Source organism: Hyaena hyaena, unplaced genomic scaffold, assembly GCF_003009895.1.
Source record: "Hyaena hyaena isolate Hyena2069 unplaced genomic scaffold, ASM300989v1 scaffold_856, whole genome shotgun sequence".
Classification (NCBI taxonomy): domain Eukaryota; kingdom Metazoa; phylum Chordata; class Mammalia; order Carnivora; family Hyaenidae; genus Hyaena; species Hyaena hyaena.
In genome coordinates this window covers 788,968-804,001 of record NW_024081491.1, presented here as the reverse complement: position 1 = coordinate 804,001, position 15,034 = coordinate 788,968, and the positions used below count along the sequence as shown (strand labels likewise).

Here is a 15,034-nt window from a genome sequence, read left to right as displayed (position 1 = left end):
CCCCAAAATCACACACACACACACACACACACACACACACACACACACACACATACACACTACTGTTTAAAGCTGCCCACCAGGGACCAGCCTGCCTTCTCCGATGCTCCCAGTCTCCATGCCACCCGCTCCCCTCAGATGTCCCATCTTTCTCCAGTATCACCTGAAAGGTCTGTCACCCTTTCTCCCCTGTCCCACCCTATTCTCTACTCCCAGACACACCCCAAAGACGATACTATGCCACCTTTGCCTGGCAGAGACACTCTCCACTCACACTTCTACCAGCCCCAGCCCCTCACTCCAAACGTAGCCTCATGCCCGGTCCCCGTCTCTTCACTGAGTCAAGAGGAGACGGTGTGCTGGGGTTTGGGGCTCAGCCTCTTTATTTGGCTGCCCGGAAGGGAGTGGCCCGCTGTCCCTGGAGGGGAGAATATCGGGAGGTCTCCAGGGGACAGCTCCAAGCCAGGGGTGACCGGAGCTGGGGGAGCACACTGAAGAAGGGGAGGGGTGGGCACGGTAGCCTTCCTCTGAGGACACAGCGACGCTGCCCCTTCACTCCTCGTCTTCATCTTCTAGTGGCGGCCGAATGCGCTTGAAGAAGCCGACCTGAGGGTGCACAGGGGCCAGGGACAGGGTGTGAAGACGATGGGTGGGCGTCAGAGCAGCACAAAGAATGCTAAAAAGTCCTCTCCTGGGCCCCGCTCAGAGTTGGATCCCACTGCCCGCACAGATGGCCACCTTCCCCATTCAGAGAGAATACATGTAACGAGTTCCTTTTTTTTTAATTTGTTTTTTTCCCTTGACTTTTTTTCTTTTCTTTTAATGTTTATGTATTTATTTTGAGGGGGCCAGGGCAGAGAGAGAGAGAAAATCTCAAGTGTCTGACCTGGAGCCCGATCCCACGAACCATGAGATCATGGCCTGAGCCGACATCAAGAGTCAGATACTCAACTGACTGAGCCGCCCAGGCGCCCCCACGCTTGACTTTTTATTGGCGATTATGTAGCTCTCTGCGACTCAAGTGCACAATATGTATTTGATGATTTTAAGTCTAATACACGATTTTCCCTAAATCCCTTGGGATTTCAGGTGCCACCTCTCCCAGGGGTCCGTGCCCTGGAAGAGGTCCTCTGGAGAATGAGACTCTAATGGTAGGGAGGTGAATGGGCCCTGGGCCACCATCTCTACCTGTGAGGTAGGGCAGGGCCCACCGCGTGCCCACCTGGGGACCCCACCCTCCCTTCATGGCTCACCTTCCACATGGCCAGGACCAGGAGTGTGAGCAACAGCAGGCCGCCCAGCACGCCTACCAGCACCCACCAGGTTGGAACCTCTCTCTCCTCCAAGACACGAAGCAGGTGCGTCTCGACCTGAGGGCAAACGCACGTGTCTTCTCAGTCACCTTGACACCTGCCCTTCTCAAAGACTCAAACCTGTGTGCTGAGGCCCCCGGAGCCAGCCACCTACCTGTGCCGCTCCTGGGAGCCGGGGTGTCCCGCCCCCATCCTGCAGGGCTCCTCCCACCGCCGCACTACCATGGCTCCATACTCACCTTATCTTTTCCACTGGGCAGGCTGAGGGCGGGCACAGAGTAAGGAAGGGAGGAGACGTTGAACCAAGCTCGCGACTCTAGCACGAACTGATCCAGTGGCCTCTGGAGGGGGTGGGGGTGAAAGCCACTTACATGAGTCTATTGGTGGTAGGAGTCCCGGGCCCAGCCTCCCCCCTACCTGGAAACCCTGCCCTTGGCCTAATCCCGGCTCCTCCAAAATAAGCCTTGCCCTCTCTCTCCCCAGAACAAACTTGGTCCCCACCGCCAGATGGCCCCGCCCTCCGGCATCCGCCCCCACCTGCTGGAAGCTGGGCAGCCACAGGTAGGCCAGCACCGTGACCATGGCCCGCTGGCCTCGTGCCATCTCCTGCAGCTCGCACCGAACCACCGTACAGGGCACTGAGTCGCAGCTCTGAGGGGATGTGTCATTACTTCCCAGCCCCTCTGACCCCCACCCATCATCCCAAAGACCCAACAACAGAAAGGGGCAGGGAGGGGGCGCCTGGGTGGCTCAGTTGGTTGGGCGTCCGACTTCAGCTCAAGTCACGATCTCAGATTCATGGGTTCGGGCCCGCATCGGGCTCTGTGCTGACAGCCAGCTCGGAGCCTGGAGCCTGCTTCCGATTCTGTGTCTCCCTCTCTCTCTGACCCTCCCCTGCTCACGCTGTCTCTCTCTCTCTCAGAAATGAATAAAACATTAAAAAGAAAATTTAAACAAAGAAAAGAAAAGAAAAGAAAAGAAAAGAAAAGAAAAGAAAAGAAAAGAAAAGAAAAGAAAAGAAAAGGGGCAGGGAGGGCAGGGGAGCTCCGGCCTCCCTCTCAGGCAGGGCCTCAGATTCAACCCTCTGACGTTCTCTCTAAATGGGGTTGCTCACATCATTCCAAACATGCAAGGAAAGGCCGAGAAGAACTGGGTCATCATATAGTGTTCAATGCCCAGAATTTTTGTAACTCTGCTTTGGCATTTATTCATTTTCTTTAATGTACCAGGAACCTTTGAAAATTCAAATACTCCCACCCAGCCCAGACACAAGACCAGCCCAGCCCTTCATGTTCATTTGGAGTGTTCCCTGAGACCCAGGTGGCCCACCCAAGGCCCACGTCACACTGCTGGCCCCTCTCCCTGCCTCCCAGACCCTCCGTCCCCTGCACCCCAGGGAGACCCCCAGCTGGAGATCACAGAGCCTGCTCACCAGGAGAACTGGATCCTGAAGCCTGGAGGGCTCGTTGGACCCTGGCAGAATGGCCTGTCTGCGGTCCCGCTTGTGATGCTCTGTGTAATTGGGGGAGGGGCTGGGGGTAGGCAGCCCCCAGTCCAGCTGGGGAGGCAAAGAGCAGTCGGTCCAAGCACCACTCATCTTCCCACCCTCCCAGCGGGGCCCTGGTTGCTGGGCTGGGGCTTCACCCACAGCTCTTTCTTCCATCCAGGCTCTCACCTTGAGGGGGTTAGGAGCCGGCTGTGGGATGCACTGAAGGCCCCCCTGGGACCGTATCTCCAAGATGTAGAGCAGGTCGGAGGGCTGGGACTGGCTGGGGAAGCTGAGGCTGAGGTTGAGGCCACTTACAGTGCTGGGGCCATTGTTGTGGATCTGGTGGGTGGTGATGGCCCATGTTAGGTGGCTCAGCACCTGGTGAGTGCGGAGCTCCTGGGTACCCTCCCATCCCAGCCTGGGTCCCAGATGGTTCTTCGTACCTCATAGGTGTGCTCCACTTTGGGGCCCCTGCTGTCCGAGCTGTTCTCCCTGTCGCCTTCTTCTGCCACCACCACCAGGGAGGCTGGAAAGGAGCTCCTGTGGGGGCCCAAACCCCCGGGGTGAGCTTGATCACATGTAGGGCTTCCCCCAAGGCCCTCTGAAACTTAGGGTCCTGCCCGCCGGCTCCCTTGATCTCCCCCTGGTCTCACCCTAGCAGCACCACGTTGGCCTCTGCCCGGACTGGTACATCCAGTGTCAGGGCCTCGCTGTTCGGATTCTGGCTGTTCTTGCTGGAGGGGAGGGGATCGGAGCAACAGGTCAACGACACCAGCCCAGAGAACATCAGAACTCTCTGGACGGGGCCAGAATTTCAGAGGGGTCAGGAAGCGCTAACTCTACAAGCGGCATGCCACACTGAAGTTAGCCCTGGGTAAGAACTTTCTGTAGCCTCCAAGACTCAGAAACACATCTCTGGGGGGAAGAAAGCAAACAAGGGAGTCTGAGGAGCAGGCATTCCAGAAGACCCTTCTGGAAGGAGAGCGTCGGTGGGTCTCTGCATCGGGGTCATATAGGGGAAGGGTGGTGGGTAGGAATGCTCCCCAGCCCATACCTTCTGATCTGCAGCCAGAAGGACACATGCTCCCCAGCCTCTTCCAAGTCTCCCACACTCACCAACATTGTGATTCTTATCTGAGAGACAGGGAGAGCCAAAGTCATGACCCAAGTGCCCATTCTGGGCAGCCTTGTCCTGAATGTGGCCTCCAGTTCCCATCCTCCAAGTTACCATCGTTATCTCAGAAGCCCACTCAGAGAGGGAAAGTCACTCACCCAAGAACACAGGGAGTGTGAGGACCAGGAGTCCAGTCCCGGGGCCATATGACTCCAAGCCCAGCCCCTAAAGCTTGGCTGAGTAGGAGCCCCTGGCGGCCTCACCTGGGCATTATTCTTCATGGGATTGCCCAGCTCACACAGCACCACGTTGGTCTCATTCTCCTTCTTCTGGTTACAGATGAGTCTCTCAAAGCCCTTCAGGAAGGTAGTTTCAAGAAAGAAGATGGTTGCAGAGCATCCCATGTATATTTAAGCTCCCTTGGAAAAGTCTGGAAGAGACTTGTGTGCCAGGGTGCAGAGAGGGGTGCCTTGGGGTGGGAGTCTGGGGGACTGTCACATTCTTCCTTATGTATCACTGTAGCACCTTATCATTTTTTTTTAAGTTTTTTTTTTTTTTTAATTTTTGAGAGAGAGGCAGAGAGAGAATCACAAGCAGGCTCTGTGGTTTCAGCACAGCATCTGACTCGGGGCTCAAACTCATGAACCATGAGATTCGTGACCTGAGCCAAAATCAAAAGAGTCGGTCGCTTAATCGACTGAGCCAGGCACCCTGAGCAACTTACTATTTTTAATGAAATCTTGGGAACTAAAAATACAAAAACACTACATAGAGTGTGTTCCCATTGTTAGAAACAACATCAACAAAATTTAAAAAAACATATATGTATATATACCCATGTAAGAGTCTGTGGATGCTGAGAAAAAAGACTGAAAGGAAATCCGCCCAGTGTTCACAGAAGTTCCTGCTAACATTTTGTACCTGAGCCACTTGGGGTTTGGGTTTTATAATAGAGTCCTTGGATTTTATGCCATTAGGAAAAAAGTAAAAATAACATAAAAATTCAGTTTTACAGCAATGCATAAGAGAAGTGTGTGTGTGTGGGTTCTCAGGTGGGAAATGAGAGTCAAGGCTCTTGCACCTCCCAGGTCCCTGGCAATGCCCCTGCGTGAGGCCTCACCTCGATTTGCCCAATGGCCCGCATGTAGTGGGCACCTGGGGGCAGGTGCACAGCCAGCTCGGCCTCGTAGGCCCCCTCCCCCTCGTTGACGGCATCCATCTGCAGCTCCAGCACATTGTCGGCTCCCACGAGGAGTGGGGAGCCCTTCCTGTGGGGAGAAAGGAGTAAAAAAAAAAAAAAAAAAAAAAGGTAGAGGAGGCTGGGTCCAGGCCTAGGATCTGGGAAGGGGTGAGGACAGCGGGTATCAGGCCCTGGGTGGCGAAGGGGTGTCACGGGGCAGACAGCCTCCTCACACGCTGGCGGTGAGCTGGAGCTGGGGCACACACAGGTCATCTTCCCCGCAGTCCAGGATGATGCGGGTCTAAAAGAGGCACGTCAAGATGTGTGGGTGAGTTGGGGACGTGGGAAGTTTGAGGGTCACATCGGGACGTAGGGAAGTAGGTCTGAGAAGGAAAAGGGGTTTGGAGCTGCCGTCAGGGCTCTGGGATTTGCATCAGGGCTTGGTGACATCATGGTTCATGGGTCTGTCAGAGTTTAGAGGTAACATCAACAACACTTGGCATCCGGGTTTAGGGGATTTTGAGATTGGGAGGCTTTTCGTTAGGGTTTGGAGTGACAGCACAGATGAGAGGTGACTTCAGGGCTGTGGGATTCACGTTATGACTCGGACACTAACCCTAACCCTGACTTTCTTGCAGGGGTCATTCACCTCCCTTGCCTGCTCTCGCCCGCCCCCACCTGCTTCTGGACATGGGTGTCCCCATGAAGCACGAGCGCAGGGGCTCTTCCGTCCGCCTTGGGCTTCAGGGACACATTGAGGCTGAGCACGATGGGGCTCAGCTTGTCTCGGATGTCAGCCTCATCCTAGGGAGGGGACAAGAGTCAGACTGTGCACCCTGCTATATGCGTCCCGCTGACCACCCCCAAACCCGCAGCGCCGGGCCGGCGCCCCAGGGCAGGATGGAACGGGCTCGCACACCCAGCCCGGCCCGTCTCCAGCCTGGCGTACCCGGAGGAAGGCCTCGATGGAGTGGCAGATGGGGTTCTGCTTCTCGTCCAGGTCCAGAGGCAGGGTGATGCCCGCCTGTTGAGAATTCACCAGCAGCACCCGGCGGCCCTGGCGAGGCTTCTGCCGGTCCAGCTGCAACTCAGCGTTTAAGGCTGGCACGGTGGGTGAAGAGGGTCAGAGGCCCCTGGCCGGCCTCCAGGGGAGCCCGGGCCCACCTCCCCCCTGTCCCCACCAGGACACTCACACAGCTTCTGAGGGATGTTGTACCCAGTGGCTCCTACACACATCTGGATGTTAAAGCTGCAAAGATGTGAGTTGGGCTCAGGGGCTAGGATCCCTCAAGGTCCCAGACCCTGCCCGGGCCCTGCTCTCTCTCTCCTCACCAGTTCACTGATGTCTTGGTCTGGACACAGTTCTTCACAGTAGGATTCAGTGCATCTTGCACCAGCAGCTGCACATTGGCTATCACCACTGGCTGAGCTCTGGTGGGACGGGGACATGCTTGCCATTGGCCCCTCCTGAGCTGGTGTCCTCTGACGGTGTGGGCCCTCCCCCACTAAGCCCCTAGAGCCAGCGCTCACCTGTACACAGCCACCTGGTCGGCCCCGTAAGCTCCTACCAGTAGGTCTGTAGATATTGGAGGGGTCAGAATCAGCTGTTAGAGGGGGCATGGGGTGCTCCTCTCCCCTTTCCCAGGGTTTCCCACACCATTTCCTCCATTGGAGCTTTGGCCTGGCCTCGCCTGGCCTCCCCTGGCCTCCCAGCCCCACAGAGGGGTCCGAACGGTCAATGGGGCTGAAGCCCCTGACTGTATCTTTCAATATCTCAGGCTAATGCCCAAGGGCCCTTCCTGGCATTCCAGGGGCACCTGGGTATCCATTGTCATCGATGTCTGAGCCACCTCGCAGGGAGAAGCCGAAGCCAGAGCCTATGGGGAAGGGGCTGTCCAGGATCTGGGAGGGGCGTGGGCTAAGCCCCTCACTCTGACCCAGGAACACCAGCACTTGGCCCCGACCACTGGGACCCCCGTAGGGGGCGGCCACTGCAACATCTGGAAGAAAGGGAGTGGCTGTTTGTTACAATTTTCTCCAGTTTTTGTTTGTTATCCAGGTGGCCCTGAGCTCCTTCTCCGGGGATCTCAGGGGACCGGGAGAGGGATGCAAAAGTCTGGGGCAAGGAAGCAGTTGCCCTGTCCCTCTAGGAGTTTATGAGTGAGAACAAAAGAGACCCAGCAAATGGGATTATTATAAAAATAGTAGCAGCCTGGGGCACCTGGGAGGCTCAGTTGGTTAAGCGTCCAGCTTTGGCTCAGGTCATGATCTCTCAGTTCGTGGGTTCGAGCACTGCGTCGGGCTCTGTGCTGACAGCCAGCTCAGAGCCTGGAGCCTGTTTCAGATTCTGTGTCTCCCTCTCCCTTTCTCTCTGACCCTCCCCTGCTCACTCTCTCTCTCTCTCTCAGAAATAAATAAAACATTAAAAAAATAGTAGAGCCTTTGATAGCTATTGAGGAAAATATATTGACATGATTTCATTTAATTCTGAAAGTTAGGCATTATTATTCCCATTTTATTATTTTTTATTTTTAAAAACTATGAGAATTTTTTTTTTAGGTTTATTTTGAGAGAGAGAGGTGTGTGTGTGTAAACAAGCAGGGGAGGGGCAGAAAGAGAGGGAGAGAGAAACTTTCAAGCAGGCTCCGAGTTGTCAGCACATAGCCTGATGGGGGGGCTTGAATCCACGAATTATGGGTTCATGACCTGAGCCAAAATCGAGAGTTGGATGCTTAACCAACCAAGCCATGCAGGCACCCCAGGCATTATTATTCTCATTTTACATGAAAAAAACTGAGTCCCAGAAGATTAAATAATCAAGACCTATGAAGTCATGGCTCCCTCTTCCCCTAGGGACCCTCATCCCATTTCAATTCCACCGTGCACATTCAGAGCCACACTATGGGCTTGTCATCACTAATAACTTGTAAGATCACTCTTGAAAATGTATTTGTTAATCATCATAATCTCTATTTGTAAGAGTTCTTTACATGTGACAAGAATTGAGATATTTTATAGATATGTTGTAACTGTCTTCCCTTTGTCTTCTGACTTTGTTTTCTATGCAGTTTTTTTTTTTTTTTTCTTTTAAAAATCTATTGACGGGAGTGCCCGGGTGGCTCAGTTGGTCCTACTTCGACTCAGGTCATGATCTCATGATTTGGGAGTTCGAGCCCGGCATCAGGCTTTGTGCTGACAGTGCAGAGCCTACTTGGGATTCTTTCTCTCTCTCTCTCTCTCTCTGCCACTCCCCTGTTCATGCTCACTCTTACTCTCTTTTCCTCCCGTGCTTTCTCTGTCTCAAAAGAAATAAACTTTAAAAAAAATCTAGGGGCGCCTGGGTGGCTCAGTCGGTTAAGCGTCCAACTTTGGCTCAGGTCATGATCTCGCGGTTCGTGGGTTCGAGCCCCGCGTCGGTCTCTGTGCTGACTGCCAGCTCAGAGCCTGGAGCTTGCTTCAGAGTCTGTGACTCCCTCTCTCTCTGACCCTCCCCTGCTCATGCTGTCTCTATCTCTCTCCTAGAAATAAATAAAACATTTTAAAATTTTTTAAAAAAATAAATAAATAAAATATATTGATTTTTCTGATTGAGTTACACAGAATTCATCCAAATAAGACTTCTCTAGGGGCGCCTGGGTGGCTTAGTCAGTTAAGTGTCCGACTTTCGCTTAGGTCATGATCTCGCGGTTCGTGGGTTCGAGCCCCGCGTCGGGCTCTGTGCTGACTGCCAGCTCAGAGCCTGGAGCCTGTTTTAGTCTGTGACTCCCTCTCTCTCTGACCCTCCCCTGCTCACACTGTCTCTCTCTCTTTCTCTCCTAGAAATAAATAAAAAACATTAAAAAAAAAAAAAAAAAGACTCCTCTGACCATGGTCGCATTGCCAGAGTTCGGGCCTCTGTTCTCTCCTGACCTTTAGCACCTTGCTGTCTCTGCTTATTTCCGACCAGTCCATCACCCTTGCCCGTCCTCAGCAAACCTGGCCAGACCTCACCAGATTGGGCCCCAGGGATTCCTGACCACCGTCTTCACTTGGGATGGAGGTGTTGCCCAACTGTCCGGAGGGGGTTCTGCTCAGCCCCCTCCCCCACTCTGCTCAGCGCCTATTTCAAGCCTTCTTCATTCTGTCAAGCTCCCAGCCCCCCCACTTCCTTCACCTAAAGAAGCAGCCCAACTGTTGTGCTATCAATCGGAACCCACTTTTCTGCCCTCCTTTATCCTGCCACCGGGCTGAACATTCCAATCCAGTCTTCCGCCTCCTCCAGCTCACTTCCCTCCTCACCCTGTGTCCCCACAAGATCATTCCCTCCACCTACTCCATATGCTTTGAAATTAAAATAACCTTCCCTTGACCCTCATCTCCTTTCAGGGATCTTTTTCTTTTCTTTATTATTATTATTATTATTATTATTATTATTATTTTGTCCTTTCACAAACTAAAAGGGCTGTCTATACTGGCTGCCTCCAATTCTTCACTTCCATTCATACCTTGCCCCCTGGCATTCTGACTTCTGTCCCTACCCAGTCCCAAACCTACCACTCTCACCAATGACCTCCTTGCTAAAGCCCATGGATACTTCTCCAGCCCCATCTAATTATGCCTTTCGGCAGCATCTGGAGCCATGAATCCCCTTCCTCCTGCTCAAAGCGCTCTCTTCCTTTGTGCTCCAGGTCATCAGATCTGGATCTATTACTTCTCTGGACACTCCTCTGTCTCCTTCCCAGACTCACTTCATCTGGGAGTCCCCTAAATGCTCTTGCTCCAGGGCTTTGCCCTCTGCCTCTTCTCACTTCACAGGTGCCCGGGACCGCATCCACCCTCCCCAGGCCTCTGTCTCTCACTCAGACTTCTCTGCTGGGCATGGGGAAGGCACACCCAACTGCTCTCTGGAAGTCTACCTACTGCTCCCAAGCCCTTCAAGGCAAACAGGCCCAGGGCTGAACTGCTTGATCTCTGCCCCCCACCTCACCTTCCCAGGACTGCTGCTTGTACTGAGTTCCAGGCAGTGAAGGCACCAACACCCCTCTCTGCCAACGCCTCGCTCCACATCTAGTCACCCATCAAGTCCCAATAGTCCAGGGACTGGATATCTGTGAAGTCACCCCTGTCTCTAACTCCACTGCCCCAATCCACACCCAAGTGCTCACCATCTCCTGCCTAGACCAATGCAAACAAGTCCTAATCGGTCTCTTTCAACTCTTACACCCTCGGTCTTTGTTGTGGCTGTTAACCCCTCTGCAGCAAGTGGGGCTCCTTTCTTCCCTTACCGTTGTAGCCATCCCGGTCGAGGTCGCCCAGAGGCGCGATGGCCGAGCCGAATCTCCCGTAGAGCTGTGTGCCCGTCAGCAGAAGGCTGGGCGTGCGCAGCGCGTGGTGACCCCGAGGCTGCAGGAACAAGTACACGCGCCCCACCTCGGCCAGCTTGCGGTCAGCGCGGCTCTCCATGTACAGTGGCGCGCCCACCAGCAGGTCGTGCCTCCTGCAGGCCAGACAGGGCGGTTCCGGAGGGGGTGGGGGGTGGAGAGGGATGCTTCGACCTTGCCCTTAAGCGCCCCTCGGCGGTCACGTGGGAATGGGCGAGGAACGGAGGCGACCGAGAGCAGCCAACCCCTCTGGTAATAGGGAACCCGAGTCCGTAGGGATGGGGCGCCCCTCACCCGTCCCCGTTGACATCAGTGACGGCCACCGAGTGCCCGAAATACGAAGCCACCTGCAGGAAGATGAGGTGTACTTAATTCCCGCCCCCAGACCGGCACCTTCTCTTAACACTGCCCTCCACGCCCCGCGGAATATTCTAGGGTTCCAGTTCCCCGCGTCGGCCACCCCCCACCGGGACCGATTTCCACCTGCTCTCCAATCAGCTGGTGCAGCGTCTGGTGGTACGAGTCCAAAATTTCCACCTGCACGGACAACGTCAGGGGCGCATCATGCTTGCTCCCACTCCAGGGGAGAAAAGGCAGGGGGCGGGGGGTTGGGGGCTTGCGAAGGTAAGGGGTGGGGTGGAGGGCTTTGGGATGCCCGGTGGCGGGATAGGGGGCACTCACCGCTCCCAGGGTCCAACTCCAGGTGGGGGCGCTTACGACGTACTCTAGGGAGAGTCCGACCCCAGGTAATGAGGTCCTTCGATCTACCCACCCCCCGCCCGCCATTTTGCAGTCCAGGGGAGATTTCCGTGCGGGGCTGGGGGGTGCTCCTCCCCGGGCTGGGCTCCCCAACCTTTGCCCCTAAATGGATTTCTTGCCTGTAGTGCTGAGATCCCCGTCAAACTCGCCCACGGCCACCGAATACCCTGAAGAGGCGGCGCGAATTAATATTTCTGGGAGCGTGAAGCAGGGAGAGGGGCCAAGGGGGAGGAAGAAGGGGACCCAGGGACCACCCAGTCTAAACCCTGCATATTGTGTAGGTGGGAAAACTGAGGTCACCGAGAGGCCAGAGAATGGCCCCTCGAATTCGCCCCAGCGAATCCGGGGCGGGGAAGGCGAGGTGGGGCATATGGGAGTTGTGCGGTCAAGGGAGTGGGGAGGGAAGCCGTGGGAGCAGGGGGCGGAGGTGCCTTCGGTGCCTCTGCGGTTGGGGTTGGCCAGCGGGGTTGGTCTGAGGGCGCTCCTCTGACCCGCGGAGGGGGCGGTGATACTTAGAGGGCCGAGAAGTCTAGAAGGGTGGTGCCAGGTGGTAGTACCCCGGTAGCTGTCGAAGTACGCTAGGTTGTAGAGGTCGCTGGAGAAGCGCTGGGCGGGCACGTTCCACAAGAGGGTGCCTGGATGGTAACTCGAGACGATATTGGCAATAGGAGCCCGCGCCAGGAGACCTAGGGCGCGAGGGACAGCGGGTGTGGGGGCTCTGACACCTGGAGTCTCCCCAGGCCAAGAGACCGGAGGGAGGTGTACGGACGGGCACATACCTAAGAAATAATAGCCGCCAGGGGCCCCAAGCACCAGCTCTCCAGCCTGAAAGGGAAGCCCTGGAGGTGAGACGGGCCCTGTTTGGGAGCCGTCCGCAAAGGCGCTTACGCTCCCTACTCGCCTGGGTGACCGCCGCGCTGAAGCCCACTTCGCAGTAGCGCTTGTCTGGGGCTGGAAAAGGCAAGGAGGAGGGGTCAGCGAAGGGGCGGATCAAGATTTACGTCCGGGCGCCTGGGGCGGGGCCGGGGCGGGGCCACGGGTAATATAGAGGCGTGGCCTTGAGGCTGAGCCTGGCGGGGCGGGGCTAGAAGCCGGGCCAGGGAGTTGGGCCCAGGGCGATGCCAGACTGAAAGCCGGGCTTGGGGGTGGGGCGTAGGTGGGGGAGCTTGGAAGGTATCAGGTTAAGGAGGGAGCTAGGTGGCCCGGAGGGAAACGGAGACAAAACGGAGAGCTGAACTCACTATAGCGATATGTCGAGTAAACTGGGCTCATGGTGTTAGCCCGACAGGGCGAGTACTCCGCGCGGTGGCCGTTTTGGAGCTGAGCCACGAAGCAGGCACCTACGGGCGTCTTCTCAGCCTCCTCTGTCTGTTCTAGGGCGTTCCAGTGCTGCCAGGGGGCGCAGGCCTGGAGCAGGGCCACAGGAGAGTGGAGAACAGGCGGGATTCGGATTCTTCCCACCCCCTTCCCCGTGTCCCTTCCCCCGACTGCTCTCTGTGTCCCGTTCCGCGGCGCCCACCACAATGTTGTTGTTCCAGCTGACGACAGACGCCCCCAGTCCTTGCCCGGCCTTGAAGGTTTGGAAGGTTTGGAAGCCTATGTGTCGGGTCTCATCATCTGGAGGGCGCAAGAAGGATGGGGCGCTGAAGCTCTGCTGTTCACCCTCCCTGTAGCCCCTTCCTCTGCCTCCTTGTGCAGGACTCACTGAGGTTGAAGGGCAGCGAGGTGCACTGGCCGCCCTCGGTCCTCCAGGGGCACAGGAACACGCCTCCCGTTTCCTCCTGGTTGCGGCCCCGGGTCCGCGGGGCGCCCACCACGATGGCCACACTGCGTAGGAAAGCTGGGTGAGTGCGGCGCGGATTCCTGGGTACCACACGCCCCGGCGCCTGCGCTGAGAGCACTACCTGGAAGGGCTGTGTGCCTCGGAGGGCACTGGGGCATCTTTCCTCAACGAGGTATCACAGACCGTGGAGCCCAGCCTTTTATGGCCAGTGAAACCTGTCTCCCAGTGGAGGAAATCACGTGCCTAAAGTAACCTAGTGAGTTAAGGGTAAAGCTGGAACTATAACCGTTTGGTTTGATTTGAATGTGAGGAGTTTGTTATCTTTGCTGAAAAACATCTCCTAAGCTCTGCACACCATCCCACCATCCACACTCCATATCCCCCACCCCCACTCCCCACACCAAAAGCCGGGGATTTACATGCGTCCTAGAGTTTAAGACCTTTACCAGATCCCTTCCAGAGAGGTAGTTTTTTTTTTTAACTTTTAATGTTTTATTTATTTGTGAGAGAGAGAGAGAGAGAGAGAGAGAGCGCGAGAGAGCATGAGCAGGGGAGGGTCAGAGAGAGAGGGAGGTACAGAATCTGAAACAGGCTCCAGGCTCTGAGCTAGCTGTCAGCACAGAGCCCCAAGCAGAGCTTGAACCCAGAACCGTGAGATCATGACCTGAGCTGAAGTCGGTCGTTTAGGCGACTGAGCCACCCAGGCGCCCCAGTGAGAGGTAGTTTTAATGGGGAAGAATTAGGGAAGCTACTGGGCACCTCTAAAGTGAGTTATGGATATTGCTGAGGACCTTAGCAGATCTAGGTTCAAATAATAGCTGTATCATATATGAATTGGGGACAATACCTACCAATCAATGTCAGGAGAAGTAAAAGAAATAAATGTATGAAGTACATTTCGGCATGGTACCAGCTAAGTAACACATAACAAGTTTAAAAAAAAAGGTATACTTTTTTTTCTTTCATCTTGTAGGATGTTTATTAAGTAATGCCTATGAAACCAATATCTGTAGAAAGAATGGAAAAGAAGCAAGAATGGGAAGAGAAAGAAGTCGAATGCAGATTCAGGCCCAAAGGCAGCCATGGGCCACACCCTGGGAGCTCTGGAGCTAGAAGGACCCTTCCAAACCATCCCAAGTTGAGGTGAGAACATCGGACCCTCACACCCCTCTCCTCCCTCCACACTCCTCATGATCAGTCACAATGGAAAGAGGACTTGACGTTGGGGGAGGTGACTCTCTTCAGCAGAGAAAATTCGCCAAGAGGCAGATACTTGAAGGCTATGTGCCATCCCCACTCCCCAAAGGTGAGCATCACAGCACCTACCACAATAAGTAACCAGTGCAGGGTAGTTGCTATAAAGACAAGGAACCAGGACTCTAATCCTGGAAGTCTGATTTTGCAGCTGATCAATCCTAACCATTAAAGCTTTGTTGTCTCTTTTCAAAATATATTTTTGATGGGGATGGGGGGGGAATAGAGTAGAAAAAGCAAGGTGGGAGTGGATAAACAATGTTGTCGTTTTGAAAGTCAGTTTAATAAATGTGTTTTAAGGGGGAAGGAGGGTAGGTCATACAACTGACCCTTGGGGGAAAAATCAACTTTTGCCTTTGTTCTTGCTGTAGTTTTGGTGCCCACCTCCCCTTTGGTGCCCCTCCCTGACACCCTTACCCAAGCCAGTTCCTGCCAGCATTCCTAAAAAGAACTCAGTCTAAATAGGGCCTAGAAACCACTTTGCTCAACCTCTATCACAAATGGGGAGCTAGAGTTGCACAGAAGCAGTGGCGGGGGGCGGGGGGGGGTGCGCGGAAACTTTCTCCCAACACCCAAACTTCTCCCCGGGCTCACCTCCCACGGCTGTCCTTGTAGAAGTCCAGTGAAAACCCAAAGTGGCTGCCATTGGGGCCTGTGTAGAAGGTGAGCTGCACTGGGTCCAGGTTCAAGGCCCAGGCTCGAGGGACAGCATCGGGTCCCAAGAGCAGCTGCACCCACTCCAGAAGCCAGAGGGCATGAAGTGGACACACAACTCTGGCCAT

At 55.1% G+C, this 15,034-nt stretch overlaps 1 protein-coding gene across 1 annotated transcript; it reads right to left on the bottom strand.

Moving 5' to 3' along the window:
* Positions 1–367: 367 nt before the first annotated feature.
* On the bottom strand, positions 368–15,034 carry ITGA2B (integrin subunit alpha 2b). The gene is made up of 30 exons (XM_039220042.1): positions 14,847–15,034; positions 12,921–13,042; positions 12,735–12,832; positions 12,457–12,622; positions 12,117–12,166; positions 11,995–12,040; positions 11,773–11,901; positions 11,335–11,382; positions 11,138–11,181; positions 10,940–10,993; positions 10,751–10,803; positions 10,361–10,572; positions 6,914–7,096; positions 6,627–6,672; positions 6,429–6,527; positions 6,290–6,345; positions 6,046–6,197; positions 5,775–5,900; positions 5,330–5,397; positions 5,037–5,184; positions 4,180–4,272; positions 3,857–3,936; positions 3,456–3,536; positions 3,246–3,342; positions 2,989–3,141; positions 2,746–2,871; positions 1,851–1,964; positions 1,553–1,654; positions 1,254–1,370; positions 368–606 (listed from the first exon to the last, which is right to left on the bottom strand). The coding sequence occupies exons 1-30, from the start codon at positions 15,032–15,034 to the stop codon at positions 553–555; spliced, it is 3,105 nt and encodes a 1,034-aa protein (XP_039075973.1). The 3' UTR covers positions 368–552.

Excerpts from the sequence above, each read along its gene's own strand:
- ITGA2B (XM_039220042.1), bottom strand. The coding sequence starts at position 15,034 with ATGGCCAGAGTTGTGTGTCCACTTCATGCCCTCTGGCTTCTGGAGTGG. Across the intron at positions 12,041-12,116 it reads TCAGCGCGGCGGTCACCCAG|GCTGGAGAGCTGGTGCTTGG; the intron begins GCGAGTAGGGAG and ends CTTCCCTTTCAG. Across the intron at positions 5,185-5,329 it reads CTCCAGCTCACCGCCAGCGT|GAAGGGCTCCCCACTCCTCG; the intron begins GTGAGGAGGCTG and ends TTCTCCCCACAG.